The following is a 9,600-nucleotide window of genomic DNA, read 5'->3' as shown; positions in this document are numbered from 1 at the left end:
GGCACAATTATAGCACATGGTATTGGGGTTAGGGTACTGACATGGATAGAAAATTAGTTGGCAGACAGGAAACAAAGCGTAGGGATTAACGGGTCCCCTTCAGAATGTCAGTGACTAGGAGTACCGCAAGGCTCAGTGCCGGGACCGCAGCTATTATATATTACTATATACATTAATGATTTAGATGAAGGTGATTAAAAGTAACATTAACAAATTTGCAGATAACACAAAGCTGGGTGGCAGTGTGAACTGTGAGGAGGATGCTATGAGGATGCAGGGCGACTTGGACAGGTTGGGTGAGTGGGCAGATGCATGGCAGATGCTGTTTCATGTGGATAAATGTGAGGTTATCGACTTTGGTGGCAAAAACAGGAAGGTAGATTATCTGAATGGTGTCAAGTTAGGAAAATGGGAAGTACAACGAGATCTGGGGGTCCTTGTTCATCAGTCACTGAAAGTAAGCATGCAGGTACAGCAGGCAGTGAAGAAAGCTAATGGCATGTTGGCCTTCATAACAAGAGGAGTTGAGTAGAGGAGCAAAGAGGTCCTTCTGCAGTTGTACAGGGCCCTAGTGAGACCACGCCTGGAATATTGTGTGCAGTTTTTGTTTTCAAATTTGAGGAAGGACATTCTTGCTATTGAGGGAGTGCAGTGTAGGTTCACAAGGTTAATTCCCGAGATGGCGGGACTGTCATATGTTGATACAATGGAGCGAATGGGCTTGTATACTCTGGAATTTAGAAGGATGAGAGGATATCTTATTGAAACATATTATTAAGGGATTGGACAGGCTAGAGGCAGGAAACATGTTTCCGATGTTAGGGGAAACCAGAACCAGGGGCCACAGTTTAAGAATAAGGGGTAGGCCATTTAGAATGGAGGTGAGGAAAAACCTTTCCACCCAGAGAGTTGTGAATCTGTGGAATTCTCTGCCTCAGAAGGCAGTGGAGGCCAAGTCTCTGGACGCTTTCAAGAGTTAGATGGAGCTCTTAAAGATAGCAGAGGATATGGCGAGAAGGCAGGAACGGGGTACTGATTGTGGATGATCAGTCATGATCATAGTGAATGGCGGTGCTGGCTCAAATGGCCTACCCCTGCACCTATTGTCTGTTGTCTATTGCACTATTCCCAGACAACCTGCTTCATTCACACATACTTTGCACGCTACACAAATTGTCATTAGCGCACAGTGCTCTTTCACTCTACTGCTGCCACACAAACACACACTCGCTCATGCAATGTGCACACTGCTCACTCTGCACACTTCATTCATCGCTTTATTATACAGAGCTGATTCAGGTTTTTCACATGCAACATTTATTAATTCACACTACAAATGCTTTGCTCTCACACACATACAGCCTACATTACTCACTCTCACACTGCATACTCTTGGCTCTTGCCACTCATTTGCACTTTTCACAGTACTCACTCGCAAACACTGCTCAAATGCACTCACACATAACATTTTCTGCTTTCATCACTCCACTCTAGCAATGTTTGCAGCAGGAACTTAGACAGTATTCATATTTTGTTCCAAATGCTAATTTATTTATATATTTTTAAATAATGGCACACAAGCATTCATTTGTTTTCTTTCAAATGGTTGATTGATATCTATAGAAACAAAAAGCAAACATTTTTATTTATAGTTCTCTTCATGAAACTGAGCATTTCATGTAAATTTACCAAACTAAAGAAACGCTGCTAAGAGGTCTGTGATGTAGAGGGAATCGGGGGGAAATCTGGCTGTGAATACTATAACCCATTGCCTTCATGGCAAACAAGTGGCAACTGTCTGATAAGGCACTGTGGTTATTAAAGAAAGACACAATCTTGGGCCTCAACATCGAGGTCGGAGACTGGATACTGGAAAAGAGTTTCTGTGACTCAGTTTGTGTTTGATGGAGAACAGTGCATAATAGTATTATTTAGGTTGGGGCTGAGATAGTACATGTGTGAGATTGACGTTGCATTGAACTCACATAGAACGAAGTGAGGAGTTGGATGGGATTGCAAACTTGGGGCAAGAAGGTTGGACTTCAGATTTGTGTCTTTGTTCTTGAAGTTTACTGGTCACTGTTTGAAAACAGGAGAGTCACTCAGAGATGGAAATTTGTCCAGAGTGCTATAAAGAACTTAATTTCTGATCAATAGGCAGTGCTTTCCATAATTTCACTATCAATATGTATACAATTATATATTGCTGGCAGCTGGGCTGGCTTCATTCGTCCAGATGATTGTTGAATATCCCTGCTTCCCAGCGCTGGGCCATTGTGCTTTTACGGCGAGTGACTCTGGTAGATTCAAGTACCTACAGGCAAGATAACAAGGGTCAGGAAGATAGGACAGTAGAGCTGTAAATGATACATCCACCATGATGCAGAATAGGCAATCTGCAAACCATGAAGCACCAATTGAGGTTAACAAACTTCCAATGCCATGAAAAGAAAAACAAAAGAAAAATTGGCATACACTCTCTGGAAGGAAAAAAGATTAACAGATTAAAATGGTTATGATTGAGAGGGGAGCAGGATGGGCATATCTAGGAATAGGAAAGTGATTGAAGGAAAGGTTGGTGCGTTGAAGATTGCATTTGTAATGGGAGAGTGTGTTTGGAAGTAACATTCTTGGATATTCCCAAACGCGTGCTAGAACAGCCCGACAATCAATGCTTCCAACATTTTCCATACTTTCATGCTCAGAAATTGACGGAATTTGAGAATTCTCTTGCAAAGATATTGACTGCTCAAACACATGTAATCAGTAGATTTTGCTGCTTTCCACTGCAATCCACTGCAAAACATTTGGGACGGTATAGTCGTGCAGCGGTAGTTACTGCCTTAGAAAGCAAGAGATCCAGGTTTGATCCTAACTATGGGTGCTGTCTGTTTGGAGTTTATAGGTTCTCCCTGTGAACACACCTCCCCCACACTTCAAAGACAAACAGGTTTGTAGATTTATTGATTGTAAATTGTCCTTGGTGTGTAAGGTGGTGCTAGTGGATGAGGTGATCATTGGTTGGTGTGGACTTAGTGAGCCAAAGGGCCTATTTCCACGTTGTATCTCTAAAGTCTAAAGTCAAGTCAATATTACCCCAGGTTCTGGAGAACCTGAAACTCCCCTGGATTTGAGGAAGTATCCTGACGTAAACGCTAACATCAGGCCTTGGTGAGATCTCACCTACCCAATTGACAATGCTGGTTTAGGAAAGGAGGGAAGCATGTATCCATGAAGTAACCACATATGTCAGCAACCCAGTCACACCTGAGGACTGAGAGGATCAATACTGAGAGAGATTTGAAGGTGAGATATCAGGCAGATAATGGGGAGTCATAGATACTTCGATGGCATTGGAGAGGTGGGAGAATGGCTGGTCATGGAGAGCCAAGGTTTAGTTGAGGTGGAGAATGGTCAAAATCAGAGATCAACATTCGGAAGGGACTACTGGGGATAAAGGAAAAATTATTCCTGGAGCCGAATTGAACCATTGAAGGGTGTTCTATCATGCTCCTGACGTGCCTCACGGAGAGTAGGAAAACTTTTAGAGGGTCAGGACGGATCTCATTTGCTGTAGGATACTCAGCTGCTGCCGTGCTTTACTAACGACTGTATAGTTCCTGATCAGTGGTGAGACCCAGTGTATTTGTGATGTCAGATTTAGGTGATTAAACTCCCTCAGGTTGGAGATAGTCTTTGTTTAGCATTTCCGTAGCACATGAGCTCCTTGCCACTGATTGGCTCCTGCCTGAATGTTGTCCAAGTCTTGCTGGCTGCAGGCATGAGCGGATTCATTTGTAAAGAGATGAAAATGGGCCTGAACATGGTGCAATAATCAGAGAATCCCTTCTTTTGACCCTGTGGTGGAAGGAAGGTTGCGCCCAACACCGTGCTCCGAGAACCTCCTGCAGTAATACACTGCAGCTGAAGTGACTGACCACCAACAACACATCACTCCAGTTCTCCCCAAGCTCAGTTTTACCAGGGTTCCTTGCTAGTCATACCTGCTCGAATAAAACCTTGACACCATCATTACACCTCTAGAATTCAGTTCATCCATCCAAACCGAGCCCTGGCCTTTGCTGGTTGGGAGTCGACCAACTGGCCGGTAAGTAACTGGATTGGATTTGTCCAGTGAATTTTCCACATTGTTGGGTGGATGCCAGGATTGTAATTGCTCTCGAACAGTTAGAAACACAGCAACTCAAGGAGCTCACGTCTTCAGTAACATCCATATATTATCCTGTTCTATTGTCTGTGTTCTGTCCAGTCACTCACCATTTCTCGATATCACACACATGGTGTGAATTGGACAGGTTGCTGAGATGGTGGGGATCTCAGGAGAAAGCTGAATATGGAAGATTGCAAATGCTTTCAGCTAGGTTTTGACACTACATGTAATCAAAGTTTCATGTCACTGGGCCCTCTGCAATGTGGGAGTGCTTCTACCTATGAACAGCATTAATTCAAGAAAGTGCCTTGCTATCACCTTCTTAGAGGTCCTAGGGATAGGCAACATTCTTCCAGAGATGTTCCTCTGACATGGAGTAATACAAGAGCCAGGAATGGTTTTAATGATCAGATTATCATTAGGGCACAGCACAATTAAATAAGCCAGAGGAGTTTAGTCTCTCAAACCCATTGCTGAGCAGCGGTCAAGCAGTTAGTAACACTGAATGGCGTTTTGAGTATATGTTGTGGCATGCAACACTGAAAGACAGCAAGCTGAAGTCTGGCGCAATGAAAACGTGACTACCTCAGTGTTGACGTCATCAGAAGGCTCGATACCAGCATACTGAAGTTTAAAAAAAACGCATAATAATTTAAGTAAACATCATGAAATAAACCACTTTAGAAGCAACAACGAATGATCCTGACACTGGACATTTTGTCCCTTCACTGTCTCTTGGACTTGCCGACTGACACTGTGTGCTGAGATGCCTTAGTATTCTCATGGTACTGTCATTCACCGGCCCATCCAACCTGTCTGTCCAACACAATTACGCAGAAGCTTAATGAGGGGCTTGGGGGGCACAACCGAGCACTCTACCATGGCTTTACATACTAAAACATCAGCACATTATATACCAGGCTCATTGTGTGCCTGGGAGAGTTCAGGAAAGAGGAAAATAGTAGAGAAAGATGTAAAAGAGAGGAAGCAAATTAACAAAGGAGGAAGCAGAATATTTTTTTCTCCATTAATTCTTTCATAATTAAACCAATAGTATTGCACCATCCAAACAATCTTCCCCCTGGCTCCATTCTTAACAAAAAAAGGTGCCATTAAATCTGATCCTTTTATATCCAATTCACCTCCATACCCTATCTGTTTATTCAGTTGTACCCCTAATCTTTCCCCCAACCACACTTCACTTCCAGTTGGTCAGATGACCTTGTGACTTCTCATTGATCTAGAAATCCAATCACTTTCACATAACCCAAGATTTATTGTCCACTGACAGAGGCAAAACAGATTGCTCAACATCCTTTCACAAAGCATGCCAGAATATCCACACAGTTTACTGCCAAAAAGGAAGAGAATCGCAAACTTCAACATACCGAAGAGTCATCCTTTTTTCCAGAAGGTTTCGCTCTCCTCTCTTCCTGGCAGTGCGTCGCTGGGAGATCGTCTGTTCGATCACCGTTCAAAGCTCCATCTCTGGACGTCAACTGAGGATACACTGGGGGACTTTGGGACTCCAATGTGGAGACTGTTGCTGCAAGGAAGTTAGAATAATCTTACATCTTTCCATACTGATGAAGAACACTGTTGGCGGGGCAGTACAGACGGAATGCGGCACTATTTGAAGGGCAGCAGAGAGGGAAGGTTGCACTGTTAGAGGGCAGATAAGAGGGAAGGTTGCACTGTTAGAGGGCAGATAAGAGGGAAGGTTGCACTGTTAGAGGGCAGATAAGAGGGAAGGCTGCACTGTTAGAGGGCAGATAAGAGGGAAGGCTACACTGCGAGAGGGGCAGTATAGAGGAAATGCAGCACTACTTGAAGGGCAGTAGAGAGGAAGGGCGGGGTTGTACTGTGTGTGTGGGGGGGGGGGGGGGGTGGTACAGGAGAAATTCTATACAGTTAGATAGGCCATCACCATCTATTCTGATAAAGGGCAGGGAACTGTTAGTGGTTTGGTGAGACATTTTTGTTCAAACAGCCTCACTGTTGGTGGTCATAATCGTAGAACCACTTGTATGAGCCTTCTGTATACAAACTGACTAATGTAATTTCTACAATGAATAAACCAAAACAGCTGTGATTTCTTAATGGTGTGTGAAAGATGTGATCTAAAAATTCTTTAAGTTCTTCAAATGCTCGATCAGTGGGTTTCCCAAAGTTTGGAAATTGTCTCTCTGCACCTGTACCCCAGAAACATGAGCGTGAAGGCCACACTGACAAGAGCTATAACCTTAGAGCAGCTTTGGTCAGAGTTGGCTGGTCGGCACCATGTCCATGCTGACAACAGCTATTTAGATTGTAACGGTTCCACAACACTCGGTGCATAGTACCGTGGGTCGTGGCTCATCAAACGATCGTCCAAACACACTTACATACGATGACGGCTCCCGTCTCCAACACTCTGCCAGGCCCAGTTCCAGCTCCCACTACTCTTCGGTGAAAAATAATTCTTATTCTCCTTTAATCGTTCTCCTAATTAATTTTGACTTGTGTTAGGTTTAGGACAGCAGAGTGTTATAGGTGATAGAGCTGCTATCTCATGGCACCGATGATTTAAGCTTAGACCTTTGGTGACCTGTGTGGGATGAAAAGCTACTTCCAGTGAGCACATAGGTTGCCCACCGGTGCTCTGCTTTATTCCTATATCTAAAGGTCAGGTTGATAAGTTGATTGGGGTCTGTAAGTTGTTTCTCCCATGTATGTGAGTAGTAGAAAGTAGACAAAAAAATGCTGGAGAAACTCAGCGGGTGAGGCAGCATCTATGGAGAGAGGGAATAGGCGACATTTCGGGTCAAGACCCTTCTTCAGATGATAGGAATGCAAGAAAATAAATAGAATTGTGTAAACAGATGGTGTGGGTGAAGTGCAGGGCCTGTTCCTGAGCTGTATGACTGTATGGGGCCCCCAAGCTATCAATTAATCATGGTTAAGATAACGAGAAGCATACACAGATCTAGTCTGAGGTCTTGTGTGCAGTTTCAGCATGACCTGCCTGCATTCATATTTTATTCCTCAGACAATAGTCATATTCTGCCATCTGATTAGCTTGAGGGATGTTTAAGAAGGAAAAGCAGATGCTGGAAAATCGAAGGTAGACAAAAATGCTGGAGAATCTCAGCGGGTGAGGCTGCATCTATGGAGCGAAGGAAATAGGCAATGTTTCAGGTTGAGACCCTTCTATAGACTTGAGGGATGTGTGGTTATGTACACCAAGGGCTCTATTTCTTCACACTTCCATGTCCTAGAGTCTATATCCATGATGTTGTTCAGTAACTTGTCCTTGTTCCCTTTTATACTAGGATCTTGGTTCTAAAGTGTAAATGATCTGAATCGTTTAGTCTGTATCATACCTTAACATTGCACAGTGTTCCACCTTGACCAGAGACATTGAAGTCTAATGCATTCTGCATTGAGGAACATTGTCAATAGTTAAACTATGTCACATCAACATGGTGTGGAATTCTCTGCCACAGAAGGTAGTTGAGGCCAGTTCATTGGCTATGTTTAAGAGGGAGTTAGATGTGGCCCTTGTGGCTAAGGGGATCAGGGGGTATGGAGAGAAGGCAGGTACGGGATACTGAGTTGGATGATCAGCCATGATCATATTGAATGGCGGTGCAGGCTCGAAGGGCCGAATGGCCTACTCCTGCACCTATTTTCTATGTTTCTATGTGTGAAGGTAGAAACATTTGTGGAGGGCTATTTAAGTGAAAAACCAAATTCTAGGTGATACCCCAGTAATTATGGTAAGATAGTGGCAATCTAGTGGCCATGAGATTATATCCCACTCATTTAGTAACAAATAAAATTAAATTAAATTTGTAAGGTGGTTTATCATGTAAAAACAAACAGAACGCAGTTGGATTGTGAAATCTCAGATGGTTCAAGGGTACCATTTCAGAAGGGGATGCTACCATGCGTTTAGCTGATGCTGGACATCTAATGTTCCCAGGGATAGAAACCAAGTGCAGGCTTCCATCAAGAGGCAAAGTTTAATATGCAAGGGATCAAGTTTTGCACTTTTGATCAAGTGGTGACTCTTTGCCACATTTAATGAATGGCCAAATTAAGGACTAGACACCATTCATTAAGGTAAGAAGTAAGCAAGGTTACAAATCAATGAAACCGGGAGGTAATGGTGCAGTTGTACAACAAACGTGGACTTTATCTCCTCCAGTTGTAGATCCAACATGTTAAGTGACCCAGTAACCATAGCCGCAACATCACACAATAATCTGTCCAAGAGGGGAGGGCAGCAACAGAAGGCTAATGGACTGGGCATCTGTTGCTCCCTTACAGGTTTCTCAAGTCACAAACAGGCCAGTCAGTTCCTGGGATTTTCTGCCACACATTGGGCAAACTAGTGGATGTACCTACCTGAAGGAAGACTCCCTCCAGGCTGCTGCCTCAGTCTCTGCGCCCGCAGCTCCGCCTCCCGACGTTGCTCGTCCTCAATTTCCTGCTCAATCAGGAAGTTGGTCTGAGGCTTCCAAGGTCGCAGGGTGTAGGGCTGGGACTCCGATCTCTTTTCAGTTGAGTCAGAATGTACCGAGTTGCTTTCCTCTAGAACATCATGCACATCTAGAGATTCCCGTGAAGCCGAGCGGACTAACCTGGTCTGCCAACCCGGCTGTGGTGCAACTGGCACATCATCCGTTTGCTGCTCAAATACCTTTTTCCGTTCTTCCACTTCTTGAGGCACTCCTTTATCATACAGGCCTTTGACTTTGCCTTCTTCCTTCAATTTCTCCTCCCTCTTGGTGTCCATTTCAATTTCTCTCTGTACAAAAAAGACCATCCGATTCTTGTCTTTATGTTTTAAGAAAGGAGATCCAGGGGATAGTTGGGATAAGAGTGGTTTCGTCTTGATTTCCACCATTTCATCAGAGCTCACTGCCTTGCTAATTCCTCGTTCCTTGCGAAGAATTTCTTCCCTTTCCAAGGCTAATCGGATTTCTTTCTCAATGGGAGTTTCAAGGATTGGCTTCTGCTCCGGACACTCATAGTTATCAGTTCCTATGTTCTGCATTTCAATTGATGCCCCACCATCACTAGTGTACCCATAACCATAGTCATTGGTCATCTCACCTAATCCAGAATCAAGGTCATCTGTTGAGCAGGCAGCCAGATTTCGCCGAGTGGAACCAAATTTTTCAGCCATCATTATCTTCCAGAGTTGCAAACTTCTCAGCAATTAACACACTATTGCTCACAGGACTTTCAGGCCCATTATCCTTCTCATCCTCGTCGGTGTAATCAACTCTAACAGCTTTTACCATGAATGTTGGACTAGTGTCCAAGACAATCCCACCCTTGTCGTGAAGTAGCCAAGCTGATTCAGAGGGCGCGGAAGAATGTCCCAAACCCCCGTGGGACCGAGCAGAGGGCTGAGGACTGGTTGGTTCTTCTAGCCTTGG

At 44.0% G+C, this 9,600-nt stretch overlaps 1 protein-coding gene across 2 annotated transcripts; it reads right to left on the bottom strand.

Annotated features, from left to right (window-relative positions):
- Window positions 1–1,529: 1,529 nt before the first annotated feature.
- LOC116989411 (mitotic interactor and substrate of PLK1-like) lies at window positions 1,530–9,372 on the bottom strand. Of its 2 annotated transcripts, XM_033046771.1 has the most exons (4): window positions 8,561–9,372; window positions 5,560–5,717; window positions 4,757–4,795; window positions 1,530–2,314 (listed from the first exon to the last, which is right to left on the bottom strand). In XM_033046771.1, exons 1-4 carry the CDS (start codon window positions 9,345–9,347, stop codon window positions 2,225–2,227), a joined length of 1,074 nt encoding a protein of 357 aa, XP_032902662.1. In that variant the 5' UTR covers window positions 9,348–9,372; the 3' UTR covers window positions 1,530–2,224. The 2 variants fall into 2 exon arrangements, with proteins under 2 accessions (XP_032902662.1, XP_032902663.1); XM_033046772.1 differs by lacking the exon at window positions 4,757–4,795.
- Window positions 9,373–9,600: the final 228 nt, after the last annotated feature.

Source organism: Amblyraja radiata, chromosome 29 (assembly GCF_010909765.2).
Source record: "Amblyraja radiata isolate CabotCenter1 chromosome 29, sAmbRad1.1.pri, whole genome shotgun sequence".
Classification (NCBI taxonomy): Eukaryota; Metazoa; Chordata; class Chondrichthyes; order Rajiformes; family Rajidae; genus Amblyraja; species Amblyraja radiata.
The sequence above is the reverse complement of the archived record's forward strand: the minus strand, read 5'-3'. Positions and strand labels throughout refer to the sequence as shown.

Coding starts and splice junctions, on each gene's coding strand:
- LOC116989411 (XM_033046771.1), bottom strand. CDS start 9,347: ATGATGGCTGAAAAATTTGGTTCCACTCGGCGAAATCTGGCTGCCTGC. Junction 5,718..8,560: donor TGGAGGGAGTCTTCCTTCAG/GTAGGTACATCC, acceptor ACTTCCTTGCAG/CAACAGTCTCCACATTGGAG. Junction 4,796..5,559: donor GAAAAAAGGATGACTCTTCG/GTATGTTGAAGT, acceptor TTTAAACTTCAG/TATGCTGGTATCGAGCCTTC.